This window comes from Spinacia oleracea, chromosome 6, assembly GCF_020520425.1.
Source record: "Spinacia oleracea cultivar Varoflay chromosome 6, BTI_SOV_V1, whole genome shotgun sequence".
NCBI classification, from domain to species: domain Eukaryota; kingdom Viridiplantae; phylum Streptophyta; class Magnoliopsida; order Caryophyllales; family Amaranthaceae; genus Spinacia; species Spinacia oleracea.
The window spans coordinates 124,396,579-124,411,489 of record NC_079492.1 but is presented as its reverse complement, the minus strand read 5'-3'; the positions used below and the strand labels follow the sequence as shown (position 1 = coordinate 124,411,489).

The 14,911-nt window shown below is 38.7% G+C and overlaps 2 protein-coding genes and 1 long non-coding RNA gene across 3 annotated transcripts; 2 read left to right on the top strand and 1 right to left on the bottom strand.

The window, feature by feature from the left end:
• Nucleotides 1-375: 375 nt before the first annotated feature.
• LOC130463568 (uncharacterized) lies at nucleotides 376-2,429 on the bottom strand. Its single transcript, XM_056832734.1, has 5 exons — nucleotides 2,300-2,429; nucleotides 1,965-2,048; nucleotides 1,191-1,886; nucleotides 586-1,109; nucleotides 376-409 (listed from the first exon to the last, which is right to left on the bottom strand). Exons 3-5 carry the CDS (start codon nucleotides 1,866-1,868, stop codon nucleotides 376-378), a joined length of 1,236 nt encoding a protein of 411 aa, XP_056688712.1. The 5' UTR covers nucleotides 1,869-1,886; nucleotides 1,965-2,048; nucleotides 2,300-2,429.
• Nucleotides 2,430-6,632: 4,203 nt separating this feature from the next.
• Nucleotides 6,633-10,499, top strand: LOC130462871 (uncharacterized). Its single transcript, XR_008923726.1, has 3 exons — nucleotides 6,633-8,475; nucleotides 8,640-8,768; nucleotides 9,866-10,499. It is a non-coding gene; the product is annotated as an uncharacterized lncRNA (long non-coding RNA).
• Nucleotides 10,500-13,428: 2,929 nt separating this feature from the next.
• On the top strand, nucleotides 13,429-13,917 carry LOC110798862 (uncharacterized). The gene has a single exon (XM_022004060.1). It carries the CDS (start codon nucleotides 13,429-13,431, stop codon nucleotides 13,915-13,917), a length of 489 nt encoding a protein of 162 aa, XP_021859752.1.
• Nucleotides 13,918-14,911: the final 994 nt, after the last annotated feature.

The following is a 14,911-nucleotide window of genomic DNA, read 5'->3' as shown; positions in this document are numbered from 1 at the left end:
TCTACGGATTTAAAGACCTAAAATTGCGAAAGAACAAGTTGAAAAGAAGCAGCCAAGTAACAAACATTCATTTTTTATTCAATATTTGGGGGAAGTACAAATACATTGAAAACCTCAAAAATTGAAAACAAAATGAAACAGTTAAAATCGGCAGCCATCAACAGACAATACCGGCCTACCGAAGTACTAAGAAAGCAAAAAGAAACGAGTACAACGCAGCGCCGAGGCAAAAGGGGGAAAAGCAAGCACATATTCGGAAGTCCTCAACTGGAACCGACCGACTCTGAAGAAGACGACTGCCCGAGTCCCTAACTCTTAGGAGTCTCAGGAGCGGCCCCCAGGGGAGCGTCCTTCGAAGAACCCCCAGCAGTAGTATCACCCTCGGAAGTGGCCTTCTGGGCCCGAGCCTCTGCAAGAGCAGCTTGGCGTTCAGCTTCAGCTTCATCTCGATCAGCTTGGCATTCCACCAAGTGGTCCTCGGCCTGCATCCATAGGGGAACTTTCTCGTTCCAAGGGAAGTGAGGCATGTGCTTCGCAAACATGCGCCGAGCACCCAGGATGCCGTTCCAGTACTGCTCTCTACACTGATCAGCAGTGTAGAGGTTGACTCGCTCCTGCTCCAGCTTCCGAATATAGTCATCCTTTTCCCGAAGCTTCAGCCGAAGGACAGGCACCTTATCAGCTTGCTGCTGGATCAGCTCCCGATGCTGGACAAAATGGTGGAGCCTTAACTCCGCCTCTTTATGCTCCTTGTCGGCCGCTTCAAATTTAGACTTCATCTCCTGGAAGAGTCTATCTTTTTCCTCAAGTTCGCTAGCGAACTTAGCGGCCATATCCTTCTTTTCCTCAGCAAAGGAAGCGATCTTCTCAGCATCCTCTTCAACTCGGAAGATGAGCTGGCCAACCTCGGTCCCGATCTTCTCAGCAGACTCTCTAGCCTCGCGACTATAATGAAGGTACAGCTGCTTGAGTTCCGTAAGCTCGGAGAGGAGTTGCCCAGCCTTCTGGTCCAAAATGGGAATATCACGAGCATAAGCCTCACGATATTTCCTCAGTTGTTTCTCCTCAACCGAGCTACACTCGGAAGCGAACGAAGACCAGAAAACAGCCTGGGAACGAGAGAAAGATGAGCAAAATAGGAAAAACATAAAACAAAAACACAACTCAAAGAGAAAAATCTAGCAAATTACCTCGTTCAGATAGTACTGGGCCATCATAGCCGGATTCCTCTCTTCGGCCCCAGGAACCCTCCACTGCGGGTTAGCACGAAGCAGATTCTCCCGAGCAGCCTCGGGGCCCACCAAGGATCCCACGTGGGCCAAGGGGTCCTCTCCCAAAATCGGAGCCCTAGCATATCGAGCCATCGCCTCCCTTACTTCTTCGGGGATCCGTTTTAGCGGAACATCCGAACAGGGATCAGCATGGATCAGCCTATCCAGGGCCGAGGTAGAAGTAGAGCCCAGAGTTGAGTGGCGCCTCTTCCTCGTCAAACCTTGCTCGGGCTGCTCCTCCTCTCCAGCAGAGGGAACCTCCTTCTGAACCTCGGGGACCGCAGCTTCGGGGCCCGAGAGATCTATCATCTCCTTGTCTGGACTCTTCTCTCTCTCGAAGGGAAGATCAGCAGACTCCTTCTCCTCAGCTACCTCAGGGACAACCAAACCAGGAACAAAATCGGCTTCAATCGCCTCCATCACCTCGGTGATATCCTGGATTTCGATCCCCGAAGCAGCAGATGGTTTCAGGGGAGAGGGGATGATATCTTCCTCGATCAGCGGCTGATCCACGGGCGGCGGTTCAGCAACCACCACACTCTTTAACTTCTGCCCCGGCAAGGGCATGAAGTGAAGAAGATTCTTAGGAGGAGGCATAACTTCCGAAACCGCTTCCTACATAGCAAGCGTTCAAAGATTAGTTTCAGAAAAAGGGAGAAACGAACTACAAAAACTCCAAGTCAGAACAAATACCTTCTCCGAGGGCTGAGAAGCCTTCGCTTTCTTCGGATGCGTGGAAGGCCTCAAAAGAGTGCTACCCTTCCTTTTGCGTTGATCCTAAAAAGGGGAGACCAAGGGTCAACGAATATAAAAGAAGAAAAAGGAAGAAATAGAGAAAAAAGCGGAAAATACCCGGTTCCTAGATAAAGAGATATCTATCCGAGCCGGAGATGAAACCGAAGGAACGGCACGCGGCACAGCGTCAGTCCCAGGACCCTAAAAAGATGGTCCAGGACCAAGACGTTAGCCGACGGCCAACCGAAAAGAAAAAGACAAACAGAAAATCGAGCCTATAAATGAACACTCACCGGGTCCGAAGTTGTCTTCAACTCAGGAAGCACAACCTTCACAGGAACAGCTTCAACAGAGGAGGCGGAATCCCACGGATCAGCTCGAACTTCGGATATCCGAGCAACCCCCGAAGGAGACAACACGTAATCCTTCAGACGAGGATTACGAGGGTTATCTTTTCCGAACTTGTACTCGGGAGCCGGGTCGTGAATAGTCTTCAAATCCAAAGAAATGCCCAACTTCTTAGGATCAATGCGGCTAAAGCCGTACTCTGCAAAAACAAAGCACAAAACATGTCAGCAAAACGAAGCAGGAAAGAGGACAAACTCACTGAAAAACGGTCTCAGCCGAAAGACACCTACCCCTGTCAAAGATCCTGCTGAGACCGGCAACAGCAAGAATGTCCTCCCTCAAAATGTAATTGAGATTCGGAAGCCAGCTAGACGGCAGTCGATGGTTATCCTCTTGAGCCAAGAACCACTGGAGGAGGTCCACATAGTGGCGATGGTTCCGATCTGGAGCTGCCACACCCCTCATATCAGGATCAGGAGCCACGAACCACTTCGGAGGACGATAAAAGTTGGGATGCTTCGGATCCGTCGGCACACGGACGAGCAACCACTCCGTTTTCCAATTATGGTCAGAGCTAAGGTAGGGGTACGCCGTGATGTAGTTCGGATCCCCCCTCTTTCGGGACTTCTTGTTGACAATGGTCCACCAACCATACCCATCACCCTTGGAAGCATGGTTGAGAACCAGATCGTGAAGATCCCGAAAAACAGCGACAGAGCAGGGGAAATTGACGAAGTCACACACCCATCTAAATCCGATTATGTGCCTCATAGATTTGGGTGTGAGCTGGGCCAAACTAATGTTGTACGACACCAAAAGCTCGGATACGAACGGATCCAGAGGAAAGCGGAGACCATTCTCCAAATGGTGAGTATACACGGAAATGAACCCCCTCGGTGGATGAGTCACCCGAGGACGCTCTTGCTCAGGAAGCTCGCACCAATACCCCAAGGCATGCTGAATTCCGTATAGCTCCTCGGCCTTCCGATGATAATTCCCTAACTTCGCTTCCACCAACCAGTCACCGCTGACCGATTTCTCCAACGGACCGTCGATCTGCGTGGTCTCATGCAAAATTGAGGCATACTTGCCCTTCGGATCAGCTTCCGTCCAATGAACTGGAAACTCGGAGTAACGACGACGAGCACCCGAAAAGCCAGCTCTCTCACCAGAGGTTGCGCGTTCATCTTCGGAAGCATCCCAACCAATCGAACTCTTCTCCAACGGCCTCTCCGAAGGTCGACCCCTCGAAGATTTCGGTAACCTCCCCGAAGGCACGTTCTCTCTCTCACTCGAGGAGCCAACAACGAACTTGCTTTTGCCCCTATTCTTTGCCATGGTCGCGAAATCTCGATCTAGGGTTTAGATTGAGGGGTAGAAGGAAGAACGAAGAAAAAAGGAGAACTCAGAAACAAATTACCTTTTTCCGAAGCGGAATTCGCCGATAAAGCGAACAACACAAGTTCCCGAAGTCTAAAGTTGGCCGAATTTCGTAGATCTGAAGAAGCAAATTGCACTGCGATCGCCGGAATTTAGAGAGAGAATGGGTTTGAAATAAGGAGTAAAAAGTTCAAAAGGAGCAAAGCACCCAGTATTTATAGAAAAGAGAAAGGGCGCATCAACTTCCTCAAACCCACGATCTCCATAACACAGTACAATTCCCAACACTTGTCATCAATGCAAATCATCTCTTTTCAAAAAAGAGAGGGAACTTTCGGACTTCTGACAGCTGGAAACCCACCCATTTAATTCTAAATGGACCGGGTCTGGGGGGCATGTTGTTTGGGCTCCCAATTGATTCTCAATTGGGCCACTAAGTCCAAAGCCCAATGGCTCTAAACAAACAGCATCAAACCCACCAATGGCTAGTCAGCCATCCATCAAGGCCCAAGGCCCAAAAGCAATAAATGACCTATGGGCATTTATTATGCAAACACTATAAATAGGCCGCCAAGGCTCACACCTCAAGGTACGTCCAATTTACCGCCTTAAGACTACTCTTCTAGAGAACTTCTCTCTAGAATCCGAGCATCATTCTTACTTAGGCATCGGAGGGGCTTTTCTCGGAAACACCCCCGAGGCTAGTAACTTTGCTCTTGTGCAGGTGAATTCGGACTCCACTCATTCAAACAAGCAAGATCTTCAACACATACAAAAGGGCCTTCATTCGAAGCCCATTGTTTCCATCTTTTCAACACCGGAACAACATATATTATTTTTTATAATTTCTGAAATTCTTTTATGGTCATAATTATATGGACCATGGAAATACTGGTGGGCTATAAAAGAATTTTCAGCCAAACAAAATACGGAGTAAACTTTGCGGAGTCTAAGAGCATCTCTTGTAACTAGGGACTTGCTTGTAATTTTTATAAATTCTAAGCTATTAGCTAGCTTGACCATTGGAGTTGAAATAATAAATTAGCTTGGCTAAGCAAATTAGATTATTTAAACTAATTTGCTTGAAAAAACTTGGCCAATAAAATAATATTAAATTAAATTAAATTAAATTAAATTAAATTTAAATATTGATTGACAAATATGACTACATTAAATATCAAGCTAGTAGCTAACAGTAGGGTACTAACTAGCTAGAAATGAAAGTAGCTTGAAATATTATGTGGCATGACAAACTAATTTATAAATAAAGGCGTATGCCCACGAATAATATGACAAATCAAATAATATATTCTCCAATAATTTAACAATACGTGACATGTGGCGCTATGCTTATGGGTAGGGGTGTTCATCGGTCCAAACCCGGACCGGACCGACCCGGACCAGACCGAAGACCGAATTTTGATAATTCAAGATCCGAAGACCGGACCGATTATGCTTGGACCGAACCCGGACCGGACCGAAAAAATCGGTCCAAAACCCGGACCGGACCGGTTGTAGACCTATTTCTATATTTTTTTTTATTTTTTCTAAAAATTATGGTAAAAAAGAAAAAATATATATATAAAGCCAATTGTTTAAGGCCTTTTTTGGAATCTAAAATAAAATATATCACAATATAGTAATATTTACAACATATTAAAGGAGAGAATTACATTTTTAAATAGAATATATTTTATTTTATTAAGGAAAAATCGGTCCGGTCCAAAATCGGGTTTTTGACCGGACCGGACCGGACCGGACCGAAGACCGGAAATTAATATTTCTCGACCCGAAGACCGGACCGGTTGCCTTCGGTCCGGTCTGGTCCGGTCTGGGTCGGTCTGGTCCGGTCTATTTTTCGGTCCGGACCAATTTTTGCACACCCCTACTTATGGGTCATTTGACCCATTTCATCTTCATATACAAGCTTTTACCACTAAGATATTATATGTTTCATGTTACCGATGCAAAAAAAAATATATAAAAATGTGAATGTTATTAATGTAGTAACCCGGGGCTTCACCCGGGACCAAAAACTAATTTTTTTCTCAAAACACGCGATTGAAAATTTTCTTTGTCTTTAGTATTAACAAAGAAAATATTGTAAGTAGTACTCTTAGTTTTAGTTCTCGTGGGAAACAAAAACTTAATTTTGTAGGTAGTACTCTTAATGATGAATATAAATGAAAGATGTTTATAGATGGGGATGTGTCGACAAACTTATCTATTTCCTGCGTTTTTTTTGGTTTTATTTTTAAGGTGAATATGAAAAACGGGTGGAGTGAGTGTAAAAATTAGTGAATAAATAAGAGAGGTGAATTCCTTCCATTTCTTTTTACAAGGGTTATCCCCTTCGTATTTAAGTAAAGAGATATACTTTGACCGCCATATAGTTTTAGGATAGTGAGTTAAATTTATTAAAATACTAGTTTAAGACCCATGCCACGCACGGTAATCCAAAATAATTTAGAAGGTACTCCTTAAAAATATAATTTGTAACTATTAATTTTTCCTTACCACTAAACTTTTTAAAATAGCTAAAGTGGAAGAAGTAGAAGAAGTGGAAGAAAGTATTTATGTATTAAATAGATCTTTAAAAAGTAAATAGCGGATATTATCTGTAAATAGGTGAACATGTTTGGTCGTATCTTGTAGTTATATGTAATAAGCTTGAACGACACTAAGTTATTAAAGCTCATAATCTCGCTAATTATGAGAGAATGGATGAAGCTTACTTAGTTATCTGCATCAAAATGTAAGACGATTATAATGTTTTTTTTTTAATATCCCACCATTCTCTATGACCACGGGGATTATAACATTAATATTAATATAAGTCTATATTATCGTTTTTTTAATATTTAATAAAAATATGTAAATAACTTAGCATTAAAAATAACTAAAACATAGAATTGTGGTTAGGTAGTTTCATCTAGCTAATGGCCAGAGTTGTACTGGTTAAAAAATAAAACTGTAAAATAAATTAATAAAAATAACAATAAAAATAAAAATAAAAATGTAAGGAACTAAGGAGTAATCAATACCTAATATTTAAAAAAGAAAACCAACTACATTTTAAGGGCACGCGCGTAAACAACACCATTTTGAAGACACGTGGATGACACATAATCATCACCACTTAGAAGACACGTGACCAAGAATACATAATCAATTCTTCATCTAATACATAACAAGTCACCTCAACATTTTATCCTTCCCTTTCCAATTTTAGTTTGACCGTTTAGAACAATTTAATTAGAGACATTGATTAATACATTGGCGGTTATGGTGAATCAAGAATGAGAAACGTTTCAGATGCTTATAATTCTCGTGTTAATAAATTTGACTATATTTTTTGTGCTAATAATCAATTTGACTATTTATTAAACCTACATGTTTACAATTTTTTATAGACCGACATTCATCCCTGACTTATTTTGCTAAATTTCTTCATTCTGAAGAATTTTACTATTTTCCTATAGGTGGGTGAAAGTTAAAATTATGTTATGAACTTCTAATTCATGCCCACCCCATTGTTTTCTGGAAAAATATTTATTCTAATGAGGTTGGTATTAGTTAATGTTATCATTAAATTCATTTTTTAGCCCATTCAAATCTACGGTGCATCTCTTTGCATCCCGTTGCCTGACTTGCCTCAATCGTCATCGTATTTCAAGTTCTTTTACAAACGACTTAAAAAACCGACAAATATGGATGCATTTTTGTTTTGAAATCTATATGACATCTACTACTACCACACCCTAACTCTATAAGCATAATTCCGAGTTTTTTTTAAAAAAAGGTTTAGTCTTTGATATTTTCCAGAATTTTGACATATCACGTTTGGTTAGCTTGATCAACAACTCTTAATTCTTAGGTCATTTTCCTATTTGGTAGTTTTCTTGATTGTGATGCAAAGGATAGGGTGCGAAACTTCATGTATACTTTGCAACTGAAACATAGTTTTTAATCCAACAAACAACAATGGTGAATTTCTTAGCATATTGAAGATTTGTGGAATTCTTTGGTTTAATCCAAAGAATACATGTGATTAACTTAGTTACTCCGTACTAGCATATTTCTCTAATTCTCATTTTTTTTTTAAGATAAAAAGATATACTCATAAACTAAGAATGTATTTGTGGTCTTGTGGGAGCTCATAATATATTTCATAAATGTAATGCTTCCACACAATATATCTTGGAAATTTTAGTTTGTCTACGTACTATCAAAATTATTAGTGAAAGTTTTTAGTGAAGTATTATACATTTATACCTTTATCATTTTGGTATGTCAATTTACCACTTTTTTTAATTGTGTTTCCTAAAATATAGCCCGTGCGTAGAACGGGCCAAAAGCTAGTTAAGTTGGTTAGGAGTAAAGAACTAAGGAACTACGGACTAATATCTAAAACAAAAAAAGAATAATAAAAATGAGGGAAACTTTCTAGTTTCCAGCGCCATCAATAATCACGTCCTCCAACCACCGCCACCCCATTCATCTTCTCCAACCAACTCAATCACCATAGACTGTGATCATATTCACAAAAATTTCTCAGAAATCCATCTCAACTGTCAAACAAAACAACTAATGATAGTGAAAAGTATCCGATTTTTCACCTGGGGCGGGTTTGGAACGCTTGAGTTGACATTAGTAAACAAATGAGTTAATATATTGTTTGGGACGCATGTATTCAACTGATTCACCATCTCCTTCGCCCCCCCTCCCTACCGAAGCCCTGGTAAGCTAATTTTGTTTATTTTGTAATTGATCTTAACTTAATACTGTTGAATTTGCATTTTATAATTATAGATCTTTCATATGGGTAACTACAATTTTGGTTGAATTTGCATTTTATAATTATAGATATTTCATATGGGTAACTACAAATTTGGTTGAATTCAGGATATTGAAAGATCTCTTGTGCTTATTGCAAATATAAATCAAGTTATCGGGATTATTTTTTCGAAAAAGATGAGATCTGATCACTACCAATGGAGGAAAGAAATATCTTTCGAAATTTTCGTTAGACTTGTAAGTGTCTTTTTAGCAAATTTACTCAAAGATCTTGTTTGATATTAAAGTGTTTTTTTTAAGATAATTAGAATCTCAAAGTTTATTTTGTGATGCAAGCACCGTGATCATTCAAAAGAAAATTGCTTATTAACTCATTTTATATTTCTGTAAGTTCACTAATTTTATTATTCAATCTAGGGACCATCCTGATTTAAATTTGAGCATGCATGCATTATTTTTACTTAATAAAGATGAAAAATACCAAGTTAAATTACTCAAGGTAAAACAACAAACCTGTAAGTTCCGATTTATGTGTTTGAACTAAAAAATGGTATTCTATAGAGTCGCTTACTTCTTTTTAGGCGATGCATATATGGTACTCTACGGTGTCGCCTGGTTAGTTTGAGGTGATGCATATATTACTCTATGGTGTCGCCTAGATACTTCGTTATAGGCGACTCATATGGTACTCTTTAGAGTCGCCTACTTTGTTTGAGGCGATGCATATGATACTCTATGGTGTCGCCTCATTTGTTCGAGACGATGCATATCTTAGTTTCAGCAATCGAGTCGCGTCTTAATTAGAATTGCTATTTTTTAGCGTATACAATAATATAAAATTTCAACCTACGTAGGACTCGAACCTACATATATGTGTGTGGCAAATTTCTCTACCATTTGAGCTAATAGGATTTCTAGAAGAATTAATATAATGGTAGTACAACTTGAAATACTCGGTTGAAAAATGTGTTAAGATTAAACAATTTAGAAAACAAATAAATACTACCTTAAACTAAACCACAAGAGAAGATAGACTCCATAGACAACATACCGTTATATCCAACTCCATGTTCTCCATGATATACCCTTCCAATAGTAGATAATGCAAAAAATTAATGACAATAATTATAATTTACAAGAGATAACTAATAATACGATAAAATTATAAAAGTCTATAGGTCACTGATGAGTCATATTTGTATCGGATATTTTAGGCGCATTTAGGTTACATTATTAGGCACTTTTATCATTTTAGTTGCATTTAGGGTCATATTTGCAAAAGTTGTCGCTATCGTACTCTATTACACCCGTTTGTGTTTTCTTTAATATTTCAGGTGATTTTACGGTCATTTGGATGCATTCGGAGTGTTCGTAGTTGATTCGGATGATGAACGGATGAGATGTTGGCTCGAGGATCATTACATGTCTCTAGGGATAATTTTGAGTCAACGACGAAGCTAAACATTATTTTTCAAAGCATCAAACGGACAAGAGTTCACTCTTTTGATGATATCTCAAGTTCTACATGTCGAAATGAGAAGGTTTTGATTGGGCTAGAAAGTAGGCTTAAAGAGGTTTCCAACGGTAGGTCACACGTCCCTATGGGCATTGTAGAACAAGAGTTATGAGATAAACAAGATGACTCAACTATCTGATTCGCCCACAACCCACAACTCCTATCCTTGGGCGCGGAAACCAGCGACCGACCAACGGGCCCACTGGTTTTTGCGCCCAAGTGATTTCCGCTCGTGCTTTCGTTTTCGTGATCATCAAATTAAATCATAACTTATGTAATTATTATTATTTCCTATTTTGATTAGAATTTAGGAAGCATATAAATACTTCAAGGGAATTAATTTGTTTCCCTTATGCTTTTATTTTCCTTAGAATTCCTTTTTCACGTCATTTTTTCTATTCTTCTCTCTTCCATTGTTGAACCCTAGCTTTTCAATATTTCAATTCATCAATCTAGAGGTAATTCAAGAATTATTTTTGCTTTAATTGATTATTATTGTTTTCGTTCCTTAGTTTAATTTGTCCTTTGATTATGAAATTCATGTCTATTATTTCTATCATGTTTGTTAATTCAATTATGAGCGAGTAGTTTTATTCTAGGGCTAAGTAAGGAAAGCCTGTTTATACCATGATTGCATTAAAGTTTGTTAATTTATAGATTATTGCTTGAGTAATTCCAATTGATTTGTTTTAATTGTTGATTCATGTAATTGGCCAATATCATGGATTGATTATCTAGCTAATAGGAATTAGAAACGAAAGATCACATTCTTAGAGGCTTGGTGCAATTGGCAATTATGATTATGCTAGCGACCGTACTGCATATGTTGGATTGAAAGTGTTAAGACCCGGCAGTAGGATTAACAAGCACTTCAATTACTCGGCTTAGTTTATTCATTGTCGAATTGATTTGTGTTCTTGGATTGGTATAAGCATGGTGAACCGAACATACGTCCTAGACCTTTAATTCATTGATAAATTACGCATTTTTATTATTGCTTTAGTTCATTAGCTGGTAAACCAAATTCTACATTCCGTTTATTGAAATAGTTTATATAATTGGGAAAAAACTAATAGAACTTGTCTCCCTGTGGGATCGACCCGTATTTTCTAAGTATCTGCTAACAACAGACGCCGTGCACTTGTGGTATCACTTTTTAATTCATCAGTCACTTGATGATAAGCAAGCTAGTAGTTACCGAGTTTTGATTCTTTATACATTAATCAAGCATCATTTTTCACTTCTAGACCTCTAAAGTCCATATGCATTTACAATATCACATGATTCATAATCCAGGATGCATCAATGTATATCAACAGTTATTTCTTAAAAGGAAGTAAAAGACAATGGAAAAGAGATAGTGTTGAAAGTCTTGAAACCCAAAAATGACTCACCAGAATAACTTGCTATAATGCGAGTAGTTGATGTTGCTCATTTGAAGGCAGTCTTCTCTGTGTATGTGCATCCTACCTTTTGGATGATAAATTTAAATGCACCCAAATCAAACAAGGAAAAAGAGTATCATAAGCGGGGAGCACCAGAAACATAGTAAGATTCAACAAAGTGAATGATGGAAGTAATTTCAGTGTGGTGCTCGACCAAGTACTTACCTTCTTAGCATTGGAGAGGGGTCTGTATGTGATCCAGCATTGTTACGACCTCGTTCATAACCAAGTTCCAACCTGCAGAAGAAAGGTAATCTGAAATAAGAGCAACGCAAACAAAAGACGACGATAAAAAACCTTCTCATCATCTTTTAGTGCTAAACTCTCTTCGTTGGTACTTGGTAGCACCCAAATAAGTGAAAACTTCTCATCCTATTCACTACCTCAGTGAAAAACTACACAATTCATTGCATACATATTTCAATCCAATTTTGGAGTTGGCTATGGAAAAAAAAGAACATCATTCCCAATTCAACTTAATATGAAGCATCACATAATTTCTCTACAGAAGCATCAAGTTTCCCGCTTATGTAAAATTGATCCGACTAGTCTTGTGAGTACATGGATAAATGAACCTGAAAGATGAAATCAGTTGCACCATTGTGTGACATTAATTTTGAATTTCTCTACCTTACTTCCATTTTGAAGAGAAGTAAAAAATTTATCGTTGATATTCTCCTTTGAATCAACCATATGGTTTGTAAGTGCCTTGACAATGTAATCTACAAAACTAAAAGTAAAAGGAAAATGAGATAAGAATGAAAAATGAATGAGAAAGGACAGGTTCACAGCTAGTTAGCAGCTAATTTCACCCACAATCAACTAAGCAAAAAGAAAAAGAAAGAACCTAGATGTACACTACAACCATGATGGTCTTGCATTTAATCTCTAGCAGTGCTTACTGCAATGGAAGTTCTAACATGTGCAATAATGTCAAGAGTACATGTTTTCATTATAACTTGAATCTTAATTTCTAAAAGTGGAGATTAAATCTTCTAGACAGTGTAAACTGATCTCACATTCATGAATGAATTTCATCAATAAACTAGTAAATAAAATAGAAGCTGAAATATGTAAACTGGTCTCCCTAATACTATTATAAGATCATTAACATCAGATATGAATGAGAGACAAGAATATAGCGAAATAAACTTGTAAGAGACAGATTTTCATCCTCAACAGACAATCCAGACATGTCTAACCGCCTACAAGGTTGAGAAAAAATTGCTTTCAAAGGTCGAGAGAAGTTCTTGGCTGCAGATTGCAGAAGCAAAGATTTAATCGTTACATGCTTGTAAAATCCTTTTCCTCCACTCACTCCTTCCACTCATAATAAGATTTAAGTGCTAGGATGCAATCATCTAATAAGATTTAAGTGCTAGAATGCAATCATCTATCCTAGCTGCAGATCTTGCCTCGAAATTCTCCTGAATCATTAAGAGCAAATACAATATTTAGAGAAATGAATTAAAGAAACAATCTTCTCTGATAACATCTAGACTTTATTCAAATAGGGTTACTTCCCTTACCAAATGAGAAGCTTCAAAGGCAGGAAGATTCAATTCTTTAACCGCCATCAAAAAAATTCGAACATTCTCAAAGTATTGATAAGCAAGTAATGGTTTCGAATCCTATATTGTTGTTTCAGATGACACTGGCTCGTTATTATCCACCACCTTCAAATCACCCCAAAAATTATACCACAAAATTAAGAATGTTAAAAATAAACCATATGACGAATTGACAATAAGACCTACCGTTACAGTATGAACAGGAAATCAGACACGAAAAACTCGAAAAGAAGGGGGAAATTGATACCTCGGATATACAACCAGGTTCGATTCTACTTTGCTTATCATGTCTGATTATCACATGTTCTTGCATCTTATGTTCCCTTGGTTGTTCTGTTTGATTTGCAGCAATAAGACACTGCGCCATGCAGAGAATTGGGATCAGGTTTGACAAAGATGCCAACATGGAACCTCACCACTTAACTGAGTATGCCAGAGAGGAACTTGAGCTCAGAGGTGCAGAGTCTAGGTTTTTCTACTCTACTCCTTATGGAGGTGGGGAATATGAGGTGAGGGATGGAAATGTACACTTCCCAGCCACCAGGAAGTGTGGATGTGGGGTATGGCAGGTCTCTGGAATCCCTTGCAAACATGGTTTGCGGGTGATTTACAAGCAGAGACTTAGCCCTGAAGATTTTGTGTCTGGGTATTTCAAGGGTGCTGCCTATAAACAGACACATGCAGAGCATATGCACCAAATGCCTGACCCCACTCAGTTTCCTAAGTACTCCCTTCCCACCATTAATCCACCTGGGATCAAGAGGAGTGCTGGAAGACCCCCTAAACAGAGAAAGAGGGGTGCCATGGAAGCTAAGAAAAGGAAGAGGCATAGTTCAGTCAAGTGTGGCAAGTGAAAGGAAATGGGCCACAATGCAAGGACCTTTAAGAATGGAACTGGCAATTCCAAGGCTCCACCAAAACAGAGAGCTCCTACAAAGAAGAGGAAGGCAACATCTGATGGTTCAAGTACATCCAAGGCACCACCCAAGGGGAAAAGGTCGAAGCAAGCATGAGGCCGTGTGACTTTTTGGGGGCTAGAATTACTTTTTGATTTTGGATTAAAAAAACAATAGCACATGTAAATGGTGCACATATTTTTTAAAAATTAAGCTAAAACAGAAATGCTTCCCAAATGCGGGTTTTTTGTGCATATGTAATTATGCAAAAACAAGTAGTTGCTCTTAGATTGATTCACTTCATGATTACAAAAGTAAGATTACAAACATCAATATTCCCATTTGAATTACAACATTAACTACTTTCTGTTGTTGTTTTAGCTTCTTCTTCATTTGCTTCACATCTTCTTGCATCTTACTATTTCCCCGATTTTCGACAGTTTCTCCTTCATCAATGCTTCCCCTGTTTTCTTGCTCAACTAATCCCTTACACCATCTCAGATTGTTGCATGGATCACACTTGTAGTATAGCCTTTGTGGGTTGAGTGTTGTATCGGAGCTCCGGATGGAAAATTTCCTCCCACAATAACAAAATTGGTTAGGAACTCTAATATATGTGGACTCATTGTGTGTGGATGACGATTTTGAATGAAAACCCATGACAAAATGAGATGAAACTACAACAAAACAATTTATAAACTACAATAAACACTCAGATCAGGCTTATTTATAACAAAACAACAAGCAACAACTACTTTTCAAACCCAAAAACTAGTCGTTGGACTTTAAAAAGCTATTGTTCAGTTTTGGGTATACGATGAATTATGTTTACATTTAAGGGTATTTGGTGAATTTATTTAAAATTTAGGGGCATTTGGTGAATTTGAAAGTAGGCTAACGGAGGACTAACGGCGCGTCAGTAGTAAGGGTAGTTTGGGTATTATAGTGAAGG

Excerpts from the sequence above, each read along its gene's own strand:
- LOC130463568 (XM_056832734.1), bottom strand. The coding sequence starts at position 1,868 with ATGCCTCCTCCTAAGAATCTTCTTCACTTCATGCCCTTGCCGGGGCAG. Across the intron at positions 1,110-1,190 it reads CCCAGTACTATCTGAACGAG|GCTGTTTTCTGGTCTTCGTT; the intron begins GTAATTTGCTAG and ends TCTCGTTCCCAG. Across the intron at positions 410-585 it reads AACCTCTACACTGCTGATCA|AGGCTCGGGCCCAGAAGGCC; the intron begins GTGTAGAGAGCA and ends CTGCTCTTGCAG.
- LOC110798862 (XM_022004060.1), top strand. The coding sequence starts at position 13,429 with ATGCAGAGAATTGGGATCAGGTTTGACAAAGATGCCAACATGGAACCT.